Below are 16996 nucleotides of genomic sequence, written 5' to 3'. Positions count from 1 at the left end.
AGGGAGCTATGGTCTCTGGCTCACAGCCCTAAATTATGCACTAATCAGCACCGGTTTTTGTGCTTTTATTCCAATCCAGAGTAAGGACTCGGAACTACCTCCACTTTGATGAAGTAGTCGCTTTTCTTGTTGCGGCTGAGTGTTTTGGAGAGAACCAGTACCGATGTGTGAATGGTGTTAGGGTTGAGAACGGAGACCTGTTTACCCATGTTCTTGCTTTCTCATTTCAAGAGCCTTTGGCTCCGGCCCCCTTTCCATCTCAAAGCCAGCGATGACCATTCTCAGCAGACTCGCTCTGACAGACTCCTCACAAAGCTCTCCTCCCTTCCCATATTCAAAGACCCTTGGGATTACATCAGTCCCATATAGAAAATCTCTCTAAGGTCAATTAGTAATCTTAATTCCCTTTTGCCACACAATGTGAAATATTCGCAGGTTCGGGGGCTTAGGTTGTAACCACCTCTGGGAGGCCGTTATTATGTCCATTGCAAGATTCCAGAGTGACACCTATCCCGGGATTGTCTGAATACCCGGGAGGCATCTCGTTAGAAATTAAAATCTGTATTTTAACCAAGACACTCAGGAAATACGCATGTACATTAAAGAGAAGTCCTGGTTTCTTCACTTTACCCCTAGACGTGAAACAGTATTGAAGGGCGGCGCATGCCAACACACTAAGGTTGCGTTTAGGTCTCCGAGGTCGGGTATGTGCACTCATGCATGATCGGAGAAAGTCAGATGGGTCACTATGGAACAGACAACGTAACAGATGCTGGGGCTACTGCAGCGCATACAGCCAATGAAGCCGCTGCAGTGACGGGGCTTCCTTTCTCTAGGAGGAGGACAGAAGAAAACAAAAGAGCAGAATCAGAAATTGCTGATTTGACCCGGGATAAATGCTTGAACAACAGTAAAACAGGATCATGTGATGCCATGCATCACGTGGAGGATATGTCAGAGGGGGACATCAGGAGGACTGACATGTCCAACTGAGACCACAGTCATGGGAAGGAGCCAGCCATGTGAAGAGTCAAGCAGAGCGTCCCAAACCAGAGATGCATTGCCTGCATGCAAGACTAAGCTTGGCATGTGTGGAGGAGACAAAGAAGGGGAGAGTGGTTAAGATGAGGTTCTAAAGGTCCTCGGGCCAGATCACATTGCGCCTAAGAGCCCCTTACGGTAAAGAGTCTATAATAGGAACCTGCTGGCTTCAAGCAGGATGTTGCGCCTTACACTGTAAAGGGCCATCCTGGCTGCTGGGGGGCAATGGCTACAGGGATGGGGAATGGAAGCAGGTGGCCCAATGAGGACACTGCCGCAGTTGCCCAGGCAAGAGATAATGGGGGCTTGGACTAGACGGGGAGAAGTGCTTGGCTTTTGGAGGTGGAGCCAGCTGGACTTGCGGCTCAGGTCACGATCCCAGAGTCCTGGGATTGAGCCTGCATTGGGTTCCCTGCTCAGCAGAGAGTCTGCTTCTCCCTCTCCCTCTCCCTGCTGCTCTGCATACTTGTGTTCTCTATCCCTCTGTCAAATAAATAAATAAAATCTTTTAAAAAATAAATAAAGGAGATGGCCCCAAACATGTCTTGAACTTTTTTTTTCTTGATTTATTTTAATATCCCGACTCCTTAATAAAAATACGTTAGGGAGGGCTCTCTTATCCTTTGTTGAAGACAGTCCAGTGGCCTTCAGGAGAGTGGTGGCCTCTCCCTAACCCACCTGCAGAGCACGCTGGGGCACGCAGTGTTTGCTCCAGTTCCTCTGATCGAGAGAAGACCCTGGCCATGGAAACTGGGCCAACGTTGCCCTCAGGCTCTACTGGCCAGGTTGGAGCAGCCTCTGGAACACTGGCTCTTTGTGCTGAATTTGTGCTAAGAGGTGCAGGTGGCTGATTCCTTTGTCTCAGCAAAGGGTGCCTGGCCAGCAGGCTTGGAAAAAGACACTGTTCGGAATAATGCACTTCCAGCCACACTTTATTACATCATGCTAATTAGAGTTATTTACTGAGGATGGGAACGCACACATGCCTCGTGGGCTGCTCCTGGGAGAGCTGCAGCTTGCGGGGTCTGTATTAGGTTCCCAAGTAGGAGAAAAAGTTACCATTCTGAGAATGAAATCTGATCTGCATTCTCAAACTGGATTTGAACATTTTTCAAGTACATGGTTGGCATTTACTCACCTCTAAAGTGTCCTGATTTCAGCCTAGGACCTGAACTGAGCGTGCTTTGCAAGCAACCAGATGGAACCTTTTTTTTTTTGTTTTTTTTTAAACTCAGATCACTTAGAATATTTACCATGTGTTGCACCAGAGCAGTGATGACCCCAGGCAATGAAACAGCAACTGGAAACTTCATCTGAGCATGAAGCTGGCTTCTGCCAACACCCTTTACCCAGGGGAATTTCTAAACTCGGAGAATTCTCATTCAGCAGTAAGACATAAATGTTATATTGTTGCTACGTTATTAATATCATGACCTCTTATTTTCCTGATCCTATGTAGCTCTCATGAAATTTGCTGAAGCCAAAATTTCCATTAAGCAGGTTCTATTTTCCTACTATTTCCCATTATTTTCATGTGCTTCTGTGCAGGGAAATAAAAATCCCTTCATAAGTTTATAATTTCTGTCTTGTTCGCGTAGTACGGAGTGGGAGCTGAATGACTCTCTGTTCAGTGAATCAATGAATGGACGTGTTTGTAGATTTGTGACAAGTTGGATATCACAGGTGGTCAGTGGTATTCTCATAATTTGTGGCAACTGTTTTTAAAGATTTCCATGGGCTTTTGTTTATTTCAGGTGGTCAGAAGTTCTCAAATGTTAATCCCTTCCTCCTCTGAGCAGTGGTTCCTAGATTTGAGTATGCATCAGAAATAACCTGATTAACTGTGGAGTGGAGCCCCGGACCTGCATTGTTACCAAATTTTCTGATGAGTGGGTGGGGGGGGGGGGGCGGCCCATGGACTGCATTTTGAGAAATGCTATCTTCCAGTCTAGTGTTCCTGTAAATGTTGCAATATTTTATTTTACCACCCGGAGCTCCAATTAATACGTGGATACCAGGGTCTGAAAGGGGCTCTGGGTTACAGAAGGTAAACGATCAGCCCTCTATTTGGTCAATTCAAAATACGACACAAAATAAGGATCACTAGAATCTCAAACCCTCCCCCACTCCCACCAAATGTGGTTTGTCTCTTCCGTCAAAATATATGCAGAATCTGACCTTTCTTTTTAATCTCCATGACTACCCCCTTGGCTCAAGGCACCATCATCTCCACCCTGAACTATCAGCTCCTTGATAATTTCTCTGCTTCCATCCTTGTTCTCCTAACATCACAGCCAGACTGACTCATTCGCTCATGTGCTCAGTACCCAGCAAAGGCGTCTCCTATCATAAGTGGGCAAGCTCACAATGGCCTGTGAGATCACGCACACTCTGGCACGTGATGTCAGGAACTTCAGCTTCTGCTGTCCTTCCTGCTTCGTTTCCCCTGTGTGCACCTGCCTCAGGGCTGTGACCTGCTGTCCCCTTTGCTCCCAGCTAGCTACCTGCACAGCCTGCTTTCTCACCTCCTCCAGGCTTTTCTTCTAATGCCACCTCCCCACTAAGACCTTCCTGGGCCATCCAGTAGGACACCATGAATCCCTGGTGTCCTCCTCTGGCACTCATTATTCCCTTCCTGCTTTATTTTTATTCTTCATACCTTTGGTCTCTAATGATATACATTGTTACTCATTTGTCTTACATAATCCCTGTATCCCCCTTTTAGGAGGCTACCCCATGAGGCTGGGAGCTTTGTTGGGCTCAGGGTCCAGAAGAATCCCCACCCACAGGGAGCAGTTAGTAAGTTCCCGAGGAATGAATAGAAGAATCCACAGTCTTCTACTTTCCATATTCTTCCCCCTCTTATCTGTCATGTGTGTCCTCCAGGTGTGACTCTAATTCCGTTTTGGACCATAGTTGTTCTCTCTCTTTCTATGGCCCAATCTGGCATCATTTACATCCATTTGCCTCTATTGTTTGTTTGGCTTTGCTCCTCTTCCCTGTGAGATGTGGGTCCACTTCCGGACCCCTTGGTTTCTTTTTTCTTACTGTGTTGTCTTTCCCCTCGTCCATTTCTGCTCCAGCTCAGCCAATTCAGTCCTCAGCTTTACTTCTAGAGGTTTCAAGCCCCTGCTCTGTTGTTCCCCAACCCATGTAAGACGCTATCTGCTGTGTGCAAGGAAACAACTGTGGATGCCCCATATGTTGTGGAACTTAACATCAAGGGGGACACGGAGAAAATGAGGTGCGTCCTGAGCAGCAAGGGAGGGAGAGGAGAGGACAGGGAAACCTATTTGGGACCCTGGACTAATTCTTTGGTTATATCATTTATGAGGAACTTTGGATCTTTTACTTGAGGCTGCTTTTGAGAATTCTGCCAACTATGAAAATAGAAATTTAGCATTTAAGTAAATTAGACCACTACTTAGGAAGCACGAGGGATTCTTCTGTGAGAAGTTATGGGTTAGCAGTCTTTAGGACCATATTTATCCAAATTCCTATTCAATGTCCCCACTGTGGATTCATATTATTGATCTTTAGGTCATATATCATGCTTAGAATGACACGGTGCCAGGGCAGAATTCATGCAACAGCATAACACATAATACAGACTTATAATTACCTGGTAATAAATGTCCTCTCATTAATGAAGATCCATGAAGAATGCTGGTGAGCCATCATAGTCCTCGTTTCCCCCTTTTTGTGGTCATCTGAGGGTATCCTAAGACATTAGAATAATATTAATGGTCTATTTCTGTGATATACTCAGAAAAGAGTTTCTGACTTAAACTGAAATGCTTTGTCATGTCCCTTGTGTGTAAAAGTATTTTGGGAAATTTTTAAGTAGTGTTTCATACATGGGCATGAAGGTTGGGTTGGGGAGGGAAGGAAAGAGAAGGATTTTTTTTTTTTTTTTTTACCGCGTGTCATGGATCCTATACTCTATATCTGAGCCGTTCTATAGATGTCACTGTATTTTAATCCTCAGACCATCCAGCAAGGTGTAGGCATTCTCACCTGTATTCCAACACTTACAAGTGGTGGGACAGATCATTCGAAGCAAAGTCTGAAAGTCTTTAAGACCTCTACTTTCTTCTTTTCACCAACATTATTTTTGCATTTCAGAAAGGTTATACAGATTAAAATCTTTGACTTCCTACCAGTTCATCTTTTCTAAGATTCTTTTCAAAGACTTTTTCTATATCTATGGGAATTAATGTTGAGGATAAGTGAGATGCCCTCCAAAATGTTCATTGGTAAGGAACTAAGCTCAGAGCTCAGATTTGTAACTACAACTCACTTTGAGTGAGTTTCCAAACAGAAAAATCCATTTTACCTCCCATGATATACTTCCCATTTAAAATTAAAGATTATATTCTTCGTATAATTTAGGGGAAATAAGTAGTAAAAGAAGAGGAACATAAAACTTAATTAAAACAATCTCTAAAGAAAAATGGGCGTAAAGAGGGCATATGAAAAAATACTAGATGAATCAGAAATATATAACTTGATACAAGGTCTTCCCCTTGGTAATGAATTTGAGAGTCTGAGAGCTACGCAATGGGAAGATAGTGAGAGAGAAAGGCAGACATGATAGAGTGATATTTCTAAGAAAGTATGATACAAACCACAATGCGGGCCCATGATAAATGCAAATGATTTGCAAATTTGTAAGTGAAACCCTGGATCAAAATTGTGCTGAAAATCACTTTCCAGTTGGTGGCCATATTAACTATGCTTTTGGTAATGAATATACCCAGTATGACTAAATTTGGCATAACTCCTGTTAGAAATCCTATTTCTGAATTCTTAGTATTTGATTTAGAATACACTCTATGGATTTTTTTTTCATTTTTCAATTTATCCGCAGTTCTGATACTACCAGGTTTTAGTGATACAGAAGTTATCTTCCTGTTCTATCTTTCTATAAATGTAAAGATGTGCTCGGGATGTTTGAAAGTGCTGTTTCCTGGTGCGAAGCTTACTTTTTATTGAGAAGTATTAAACAAAAATAAAAAAGAAACTGCATGAGAAACTTTGCCTGGTGTTTCTGAAGCCTTGCTGGTTTTCTATTTTATAATAAAATTTCTAGAAATTTATGGGAAAAATGGATGTCTTGCTGTTACCATATTTTTAAAGACAAATTCCAGAGATTTGCGGAAAAAATTCAGTTTTAAACTTCTGCTTCCTTAGCAGCTCAGTGTTATTTTCTTTAAGAAGATATTAAATTCCCAAAGGCTTCTATCACCCCCCAAAAAGACATTTTATAATAATTGAAATGTTTTTGGCAACGTGGGAATACAGGATAGTTAAAGTAGAGAAGAAATCCTAGGGCGATGTTTGGAGATGTTCAGAAAAGAAGAAAATGTACTATGCAAATAGAAAAACTCCAGAATCACTGGCCCAAGGCAAGGAAGCGTTGGCCAGTGTCTAAGTCTGTTTTTGCAGTATTCCTAGAATGGGTTCTCTCTTCTGTGCAAGGAAAGACATTTTTTCTACCCCAGCCATTCAACCCCAATTGACTGAAACATGCCCCAGTCCTGAAGACACAATTTTAAGTTTCCAGGCAGCTAAAATCAAGCTCTGACTCGCAAGTGTTGATTAAGTATGATGTAACATCCTTCAAGTCTCCTTCAGGCCTTGGAAACTGTGGTCAGACATGAATAACATACTCCTCTATGTCTTCATCTAAATGGCATCAGGGTGTGACTAGAGATTTTAAGTATAACATTTTCTAGTTATTCCATTTTGCTGAAATTAAATATTTAATTACTACTACTTCAAGCTTAGAGAATCATAGAGAATATAGCCAGGATAAAAAGTTAGGCTAGAGAGAAAAGTTCAATTTTTTAAGGGACTTCCTCTTCTTACTTCTAAATCAGCTTGGTTTGGTTGGAATAAGACGTTTAGAAGGCATTTCATGTCCTCTTTCTCCAGGAGACTAGCAATACCCCCACCAATTGCCCAAAGGAAGGAAAAAAGAAGAAGAAAGGAAAGCTATTCTCACAAAATCCTGCATATTCTTCTCATAGCATATTATTTGAAATTATATAATCTATTTGAAAGCTATGAGCACATCTCACCAGGCAGATTGTAATAGTCTCTAAGCTCAGTGCTTGACTAATTTCTCTTTATGCTATTACCATTCTGACCATCACATCATATTGTTGTTCACAAACCTTCCTGGGATCTCGTTCTTAGCAAATTATGTCCAAGTCTCCCAACCTGACATTCAGGTTTTCTGCAGTTCCACCAACACCTACTTTTCAAACCTGAAAATTGAAACTTTTCCCAAATATCAGGCCTAATAGTTTAATGGATCTCAAACCACTGACTCTCTCCTTACGGGTTAGTCACCTCACACGAGAGGGCCCTCGTCACCAGAGGCTGAGGTCCAGACTCTTGCTTCTTCCTCATCTCTGCTCAAGTGCGACCGTATTAAGTCTCCCCATAGACTATTATCTTGACTTGCTGTGATGCCTTTTACTACATTGTACTTTCAGCGATGCCCTATCTACCTTGTACTGTCATCTAGATGTATACCTTACTTCTTTTTCTACTTATAGCTTCTTGCTCAAAGACTGTGGTCCTCTAGTTGGGCATATATTCCCTTTGATAGCTCATCATTGGAAGGGGGATCTCATGGAAGATTCACGGTGGAAGGGACAGAAGCTTAGTCAACCAGGTAGATTAATTCTGTGTAGGTCATAAGTTACATGGGTCTTTTAGGCTGCCTTGGGACAAAAACATAGCATGTTCCATGAGTTCAACCAATCCTAGTTACTCATTCATAGGATTTGGTCTGGGCTGTTTGGTTCTAAAGCCTTGGCTCTTGCTTGTAAAATCTGAATTTTGCCTTTAGACGTTGTCACTCTAATCACCCACGAAAAGGGTCCTTGTTGCCCTCTACTGAGAATCCCCCAGAAGTAACCTCATTGTCCAAACATTACCTTCTCCTGGGTCCCAATTATTTACCATCTATCCTCTAAATTTGCCCCTCCTTGCACCTCCCCTCCCACATTCCAGTGGTCTATGTCTTGTCAAATTTCATTTGTCAAAATGAACTTGTCAGAAACTTGCCAAAATCATTTTCTCTCTTCATTTTCTCGGCCTCTTAGCAGCATTTGACAAGGTTGATTGTTTCTTGCTTTTGAAACCCTTTCTTTCTTGAGGCTTTTGAGACAAAGCAGTAACCACAACAACTTTGCTTTGCTTTTGTTTTGTTTTGTTGTTTTGCTCTTTCTCAGGTCTCAACATTTTAGTTTCCTCTTTGAAATCCTCTGTACAATCATGGGATGCTGCTTTGGTCTTCTAGTCCATCCTCAGCCACGTCCTCTTCTGTGTTTGCATTTTCTCCCAGGTAACTGGATCCCTCTAACCCAACCACTTTGCTGAGCCACAGCCTCATGTCACCGTCTACATAGTCTACTTGGATGTCTAGCAGGCATCTCCATATAAATCAACATGGCCAAGACAGGACCACAGACTTTCTTCTGTCTCCAGAATTCCCTCCTCCACCGTTCTTTCCCATCTACTCAATTAGGCACCATAACTAAGACTCAGTTTTATTTTTTATTCTTTTATTATAACCAGATTCTCATCCAAAAGTAAATCCTATGGATTATACCTTCAATATATATCAGAACCTCAACAGCTTCTATTTCCAAAGCTGCCACCCTGAGCCAGGCCATCATCATCTTCCTCCTGGATTTCTGCATCTGCCTCATGACTAGTTCCCCAGCATCCGCACTGTGACTAGTATTGTACTGTCCACACAGCATCCAGGGTGATAATTTTAAGGACTGAAACAGATGTCATCATCCCATGATTAAAAGCTTGCTATGACTTCCAAGAATGAACTAGAATAAAATATAGCCTCCTTATGATGACCCACAGAATCCTGTCCATCTCTTGCATATTCATTCCCTTATTTTCCTCACTGATTACGTTTCATCTATGTTGGGCTGGTTTTCAGTCACTCCCTAAGCTCATTCTCATTTTAGGGATTTATACTTGTTGCTCCTTCTTGGAGCACTCTGCCCTGAGCCTTTCACAACTGTTTCCTGACATGCTGATCTCAGGCCAAGTATCTCTTCTCCCAGAGGTTTTCCCTTAGCAAGTCTCAGCCAGCCACTACCCCATGATTTCTGCTGAGGTACGTAACAGCATCTGAAAGGGTCTTATCTATTCACGTGTCTGTTCTCACCAAGCACAAAATGAACTGCTTTGGACCAGGGCTTTTTATATACCTGTGTTCATCCAATTCTTAGAATTTTGCCTGGAACTTGGAAGGAATTCAATTCCTTTAGTGGCTGACTAAATGTCAAGTTGCAGATGTCTCTGAAGAGTTCACTGTTAGTTATGAACTTTTCTTGACTTCATAGTTATCATGACAGTTTTGCTGAGGCTAGAAGTCGGGTGTGTACTGAACTGAAGAATCACCAGTGGGAAGTTTTAAAATCACAAGGTGCCGTTGACTGTGATGGGCTAAAGAGCCATTGCAGGACCTTCCAGGTTAGCTCCCTGTTTGTCTTTATAAGAAAATAGTTCAAGTATCATTAAAGATCCTAAACCTCTGCTGTGGAATCCCATTAGCAAACCTGTGAGCTATGATGAGGCAAGTCAGAAGATTTCAGATGTGATAAAGGACTTCAGAAGCCTTTACCTTATTCTCTGAACTTAAGAAGGAAGACAGTTAAATGGAATTTATGGAAGAAAATAAAAACTGGTTAAAATTCTTGTTCATAGGCAATATGTGCTAATTGAATAGGAAATAATATTGACCATACAAATAGTCCCAGTATCTGCAAGGTAAAAATGTAATTTGGTCAAAGTCTCATTTTATTATTAATTGCCAAGGTGAGAAATAGGTCTGTGAATTCAAACAGTTTCCCCTCTCCCATTAACCTTGATTCCTAGCGATTTAAACCCTGGTAGGCTCTTTGTGAATATCCTCTAAATTATAGAAATTTGGTAGATTTAAGGGTTGGAGCTAGTTTCCTCAAAAGGCTTAAGAGAAGGACAACAGAGGTCATGATAAGCAGAGATGAGGATTTATGAAAAAAGGAAAAATGGTAATTCTGGAAGCCTAGAGGTCTTATGTTGGGCATTCACAATTAGTCTGGTAGAACATAATGAACTATGCCTTGAGGAGGAAGGTAGTTGTTACAAATCTATGTACTTAACTGGACGGGTGAGTCATAGAAGCTCTCTGGTCCTGAGGCCAGAGTTAGTTGACTTAGACTGTGTATGAAATAAGATTATTATTCAGTAAGTTCCATTATTTATGTCTTCATTTTGTCCAGATAGAATGGAGCTTATAAGATAGGAAATGAGACAGGTCCGCCATCAAGTCTTGGAGAAATAAACAGTCCTGGAAGTACTAGGTACGTCTAAGCTCAGATGGGCCTCAGTGGTGCAACCGGGAAGGGCAGAGACTGGGAAGGTAGACTTGGTCTGAAGCAGGAGCTCGAGAAGGCAGGATCAGACAGCACCAGCTCGAAGCCACTCACTGAAACTTGAGTGTGGCAGAGAGTATCCGAGCTTGGCCTCCCCTCGCTTTGTATCCTGTCTAGACAGGGGCTTGCAAGGACTAGTCAGTTGTCAGGAGACCAGAGGATGCGAGGGGAATCCCAGTCCCGATGAACTTAAATGGGCCGGTCACTTAAAGTACTTTCCTGTGCCTTATCATGGATTAAATGGCTACTTGTGTAAGAGAGGAAACATGGTTCTCTCTTTTGTGTCCTCAACAAAGATTTCACGAAGTCCCTCTCTGGGCCGACTCCTGTGCTAACCCCCCAAGTGTGGCCTCTCTCTGTATCTGCAGCCCCTTATTCCTGGGGCCACTGTGGGTGCATGAGGCATCAAACCAGTCATAATTCTACAACAAACTGAAAGAATACAGGTGCTAACTTTCACAGCGAATGAAATGCAGCTTTCTCATGACTCGCTGCTATCTCTCTTGGACTGTATTTTACTTTACTGAATTTCATTGCTCCTTTAGAACAGGATTACTGCTTATTTCATTTTTATTCTTCCTAGGGTGAGTGTATATATGCAACTATATAGGCAAAAACTATAGAAAAGAAAGAATGTATTCAATATATAGGGAGGTATATTAAAATAATAACCATGAAATTGTGACCCATGATATTATGGGTGACAATTATTTTCTTTTTGATTTCACACGTTCTTTCTAAATCATACACAATGAACATATCTTACATAACACACACCATAAAGGTTGCTTAAAAAAATAAAGAATGGAAAGTAACACATTGGAATAGCAAATGTGTATTTAAATTATGAAGCAAGATTATATTCAGGTCTGCACACAGGGAGTTTTTTTTTTTTAATATTGTTTTGGCCTGAAGAAGCAATGGAAAGTTATATGTGTTCAGCTCCAAAGTAAAGATGTTTCTTCTAAGCTCTGACCAGGAACCTTGAAGTTGAGAAGAGCAGATCTATATATAATTATATGACTTCAAGGAAATGAAAAAAAAAAACTACCATAATTCCATCCATTATCCAATTCTTAGTAAAACGGGAAAAGAACCCAGAGAAGTGTGGTTTCTGGGAAACATCTGGTTCCACATTTTTCTAAGGAATTTGCCTCATTTGCAAAGATGGGAAAAGTGGGAGGCTGGCATATAAAACCATCACTTTATTAAGTGATATGTGTTGCAATTAGGAAATGCTTGTTTTGAGATGCAAATAAAAATGTCTTACAGTGCTTGACTTTAAGACAGGACTGAACGGGACACGACTCAAGCACCCAGACTTCTGTGTGAACATATCATTCCTGTCAGTCCCTGTGGAATCCCATGTGAAAGGTCACCCTTGACTCTTCTCGTGTGTGCTGACAGGGCACTAATGCCATGGCTGGACTCTCTCCAGAGCGTCCTCAGGGGACAGGAGCTGTAGCAGAAGCACACAAGCCTTCAGCCACCTCAAGACTCAAGGCATCTTGCCGCCACTCAGTCTGGGAGGGAGCTGCTCAGTCCGCCAAAGGCATCTTCTGGAATTGCTGCTGTGGTCTAGCTCAAGGAGTCTCTGCTTCATCTAGTTTCCAAGAGGAAATTCTCAGCTTGACTTCCCGGGCACTGTGAATCCTTCTTCTCGTTCGTGTGTTGGCTGAAGAGGGAGCACTTTCTGCTCTTGAACCCCACTGACTACTAGACTCTGGGATGATGATGGAGAATGGGTCCTTCAGTCAGCTCAGTGACTAGGATTCCACTGTCATCACAGTAAAAGGAGACACCTTCACATTCAACGACAGAAAGCAGTAGCATTACTCCGCCACCCGAAATGACATTATGAAGTGATAAAATCACTATATATCTGACCGCTTTGAAAGACATGGATGGATTTCTGCAACAAAACTGAACTCTCTCTAACATTAGACTTCAGGGCAGAGAGAAAATACTCAGAAGTTCTTTCTCAGAGGTTGTATTTCTGATTGACCTACATTTGAAATTAAAAAAAAATCTAAACTTTAAAAAAATATTTAATTCCAGGATGGTTAATATATGGCATAATATTAGTTTTGGGTGTACAAGGTAGTGATTGAACATTTCCATACAACACCCAGTGCTCATCACAGCAAGCACACTCCTCAATCCCCAACACCTGGTTAACCCATCCCCCCCCCCACCTCCCCTCTAGTAACCATTAGTTTGTTCTCTCCAGTTAGGAGTCTCTTTCTTGGTTGGCTTCTTTCTCTCTCTTCCCCCCACCCCTGCTTTGTTTGGTTTGTTTCTTAAATGCCACACATGAGTGAAATCATATGGTTTTGTCTTTTTTTGACTGACTTATTTTACTTAGCATAATACTCTCTAGCTCCATTCAGGTCATTGCAAATGGCAAGATAAAAATCAAACTTTTATAGGAAGCCCATGTATCTCTAATAATACTAAATTCCCTATGTTCAATGAATCTGTACCAGTAAATTGGTGGTTTGCATTTGATTTCTATTTCAATGAAAAGTATAGGATGCTTCTTATTTTAGGAAGTTAAAAAGTTAAAACAAGTATCAAATATGAAACTTTGAATTACATGTTAAAAACATGTTACATCTATGTTACACAATTTCCAGTATAATTGAGAAAGTTATTTTTTTTAATCATTGCTGGTTATCTCTCTTTCTCGATGGACCAAAGTATTTAATAGTTTATTGTAAAATGTTATATGTATTAGAAATAGTAGAGAAATATGTGTATGCTAAAAGAGAGCTTAACTATGAAAACAATGCATTTATGTGGTTAGGTAAATTAATCTCAAATTAATCTCAAAAATGGTTAAGTAGATTAATCTCAATTAGGGCTACTGTTTATCGTGTAGACATACACCACTAAGAAGTATTATACAACTTGGTTTAAGAGGTTCCAGCCATATCTATTCAGCATAAAGGAATATTTCCTCTTTGAAAAACAATTAGTGACTACTGATACTATAATTTATTCTAAATAGATTAGATTATTTTATAAATTTTTAGATGTAAACACTAAACAAAATCAAAACCCATAGGACAATAACATAATAAAGTTCAGTCTCATTGGCTTTAGAACTCTATCCCTGATTCTCTAGTCAATTTCCAGTTATCAGTACATTGGAGAATTTCAAATCTGTAGTTCAGAACAAGAATTCATTAAAACAATGATGATATTAAGCTAGGATCAACTGCAAAATGTTTAAATACATATTAGTGAAATGAAAAGATAAAATGTTGTCAGTGAAAATACTTTGCTAGTCGCAACTTCCAAGTTTGTCCCCTCATCAAAGTTACCCACACTAATAAAACACAGCAACATTTACGGAAGTGCCCTTTTTATAAATAAACTTTCATAAAGTAAGGTCACTTCCCTATGATTTAAGTTCAGAGGTAAAGACCAACAAAATACCGGTATGGTTCTTGTATGTTTCTTGTCCGTAAACGCAAATGAAAGTCTGTAACACTTGAACATAAGCAATACAATAGAAAGTCATGGACAACAAGGTCTATTTTATCAAAGTGGTTCAAGGGTAAGCTGTCTTATAAAACTAAATGTTATGTGTTTCTCAATATGGGGTTGTGTGTAACTCTCTTGCTACGAAATTATATTTCCCGGTTAGAAGTAACAGGTTAATACGAATGTGAGTTTTCCAAAGTAAAAGTGAACGAATAACAAATAATTCTGCATTTGTCACACTATGTACTCGGTTTGAAAAGTAGCAAGAAGTCAGATATTTCACTGCCATTCATAGAGGTAATGTTTTGCCCATTTGCCATCTGCTCACATCCTAAACCCACTTTCCGAAAACCACTCTACCCTTTCCACCTTCGCATGGTCTGATCCGCACAGCTAGCTCACCCTCCCTGATCTGGCCCTTTCCGCAGACCTGCTTACTTCTTACTGCGAACTGGAGGTACCACTTTTAGGACGCTTGCTGAGTGTTTAATGCCCATCAAAGCCCCGTTGGCATATCTTGTGATGCCGAGTGAGGCTCGCTTAGTAAGCGGCAAAGGCAGGATTTGAACTTAGGACTCTCCTGCTTCAAAACTGGTATCCTTAACTCATGGACTTCCATTTCATTATTTACAGCCATTCATTGTTTGGTGGAGTCTTACTAAATTATATCAGAAATCCTTTTCAATTTTTAGGGGGCGATGTTCTCTGTAGCTCTGTGGAAATAAAAGTTTAGGGGAACTCTCCCTTACAAGTACTTTCAAGTCTGCTGACTCAGGAAAAGGGGGATGTCACGCAGGAGCTAGTATCTTCCAGAGGGTAAGTGCAGCTCCAGATAAAGCGGTCATTGAGCTATTTCCCTTGAGGAAAGGGACAAGGGCTTCCGTGGCCACACCTACCTCCAAGCCCTTCCCTCCTCCCCTTATGCTTACCTTGGTCAGGAATGGGTACCCTGAAAGCAATGTCCGCATTTCAGGCTGCACACACTTAACTGGGCTGCCTGTGAATTCTGTTTTGTCATAACTTGCCCTCAACCTGACCTCGGGGGGTGGATCCCTACCCCCATTCCCTCCCCCCGCCCCCCCTCCCCCCCCAGGATTCACACTGTGGCCAGGAGAAGCCTTTGTACCTGCGTTGTTGAGCGGAGCCTGCTCGCGGAGAGTCTGTTCCCCGCGGCGGCACAGATTCACCAACTGGACTGTCAGGGAAGGCAGAGCTCGCTCACCTGTTGCGGAGGTCGGAGGTCGGAGCCAGTGCGGAGGAGGAACGGCTCTGGCTCTGCGCGCGGCCGGCTCAGGCTCGGAGCCTGGCAGTGCCCCTCCGCAGGACCATTGAGCCCACGGAGCCGTTAATCATTACCCCTACTCGCCGGGGCAGGGAAGGGTTGGAAACCCGAGCCACTCCCTGTGCCTCAGTGCATGTTGGGAGTGTTTACCTCCTCCTCGGGAGCCGCGGGCAGGAGCAATCCCCTGCTCCCTGACACATCTGGAGACAAGCGTTGACATTAACCACTGAATTGGACTGACTCGAAAACTGACCTCTACTCCCTATGCAGATTACGGATGAGTGGTCTGTAAGAAGGGACGCTACCTAGGAATGAATGGCACTATTCACACGTCTTTCCTTTAAAACGCGCTCTTTGAATTAGAGATGTCCGTCTTTCTTTCCTTTGTCCTACTGCGGTCTCCTCTCCCAGCCAGCACCTTTTCACCCAGAGCAGGGGTTCTTGCTCCTCAGGGCACCCAGAACCTCTGTGTGACTTGCTGAACCTGCATACCCCCGGCCTCAGCACACAAGAGACCCTGATCTAGGAGGTGTGGGGTGGGCTGCGGGCACCTGTATTTTTTTTTTATAAGGTCCAAGGAAGAATCCGGTAGACATCAAAGTCTGAAAACTATGGCATTGAAAGTACAAAAGAGGAATTACATAACAATTTAGTCGTTAGGTGACTGAATTGAATTTGGGGACTTTGTTTTTGCTCAATACTTCCACTTTCAAAAAGGGCTTCAAAGACTTAGAGACCCTCAAATGACAGATGTTGTGGGCATACAAAGTGCTTTTGTTTGCATATGTGCACGCGCGCACGTGCGCGCACACAAACACACACACACACTCACTTAAACACACTCTTTTTAGTATCATTGTTCATTTGTCCGTTTCCCATATAAAGCAACTATTGACAATTCAAAAAAAAATAAGCTATTTCTGCAAGTGTAAACCTTAAGCTCCCATGCCTGGGTGGCTCAGTGGGTTAAGCCTCTGCCTTCCGCTCAGGTCATGATCTCAGGGTCCTGGGATAGAGTCCTGCATCGGGCTCTCTGCTGAGCGGGGAGCCTGCTCCCCCCCCCCCCCCCCCCCCGCCTGCCTCTCTGTCTACTTGTGATCTCTCCCTCTGTTAAAGAAAGAAATAAAAAAAATCTTAAAAAAAAAAAAAACAAAAACAACCAGAAAACCCCCTTAAGCCCTCGAAAGAAATTCAGTATAATTTCAACAATGAAATTGTTAGGTAGGCAGAATTGCTCTCTGGCGTCTTTTGAGTTCAAATGTCAAAGTCATAGACTGAGCATTAGTTTAGATTTGCAGGTTACTTGTTTGATCAATACAGTGTTTTAAGGATTCTGTATGTTCAGGAGGTCAGACAGTTTATCTATTTAACTTGTGCATGAAGATGAGGACTGACTGGCTTTATCATGTTTGAAGGTTATTTTAATAAACAGAGCAGAATCGAACCAATGGGCTTCTTAGATCACCATCAAAGGTTCTACAACCTCACATATGAGGACAGTGTAACTTGGGATCACTTGTGGGTGTTCATACGATTAGCTGACCCCAGTACCCCCTGCTGTGGGGACTGACCTTTGAATGATGACTAACAGAACCTGCAGTGTCTGTGGCCCCCAGGTTCCAGACTTTAAGTTTACACTCCGTCTCCACTGTCTCCTCTCTCTGCGGATCATTTGCTTGTTATCAGCACCAGGGCAAATTTGTTTTGCATTTTTTATCACAAGCAT

At 42.1% G+C, this 16996-nt stretch overlaps 1 protein-coding gene across 5 annotated transcripts in view; it reads right to left on the bottom strand.

Moving 5' to 3' along the window:
- Positions 1 to 15345, bottom strand: part of RASSF6 (Ras association domain family member 6) — a 41775-nt gene extending 26430 nt beyond the window's left edge. Inside the window, exons 1-3 of one of the 5 annotated variants that reach the window (XM_045997352.1) lie at positions 15211 to 15302; positions 11770 to 12504; positions 4664 to 4762 (exon numbers count right to left, since the gene is read on the bottom strand). In XM_045997352.1, the coding sequence (XP_045853308.1) occupies positions 4664 to 4722 (59 nt within the window). In that variant the 5' untranslated portion in view covers positions 4723 to 4762; positions 11770 to 12504; positions 15211 to 15302. Of the gene's footprint in view, positions 1 to 4663; positions 4763 to 11769; positions 12505 to 15114 lie in introns of those variants that run through there. The other 4 variants (XM_045997351.1, XM_045997350.1, XM_045997349.1 and 1 more) reach the window with 4 other exon arrangements.
- Positions 15346 to 16996: the final 1651 nt, after the last annotated feature.

The sequence above is a fragment of the Meles meles genome, chromosome 2, assembly GCF_922984935.1.
Source record: "Meles meles chromosome 2, mMelMel3.1 paternal haplotype, whole genome shotgun sequence".
In the NCBI taxonomy this organism is placed as follows: Eukaryota; Metazoa; Chordata; class Mammalia; order Carnivora; family Mustelidae; genus Meles; species Meles meles.
The sequence above is the reverse complement of the archived record's forward strand: the minus strand, read 5'-3'. Positions and strand labels throughout refer to the sequence as shown.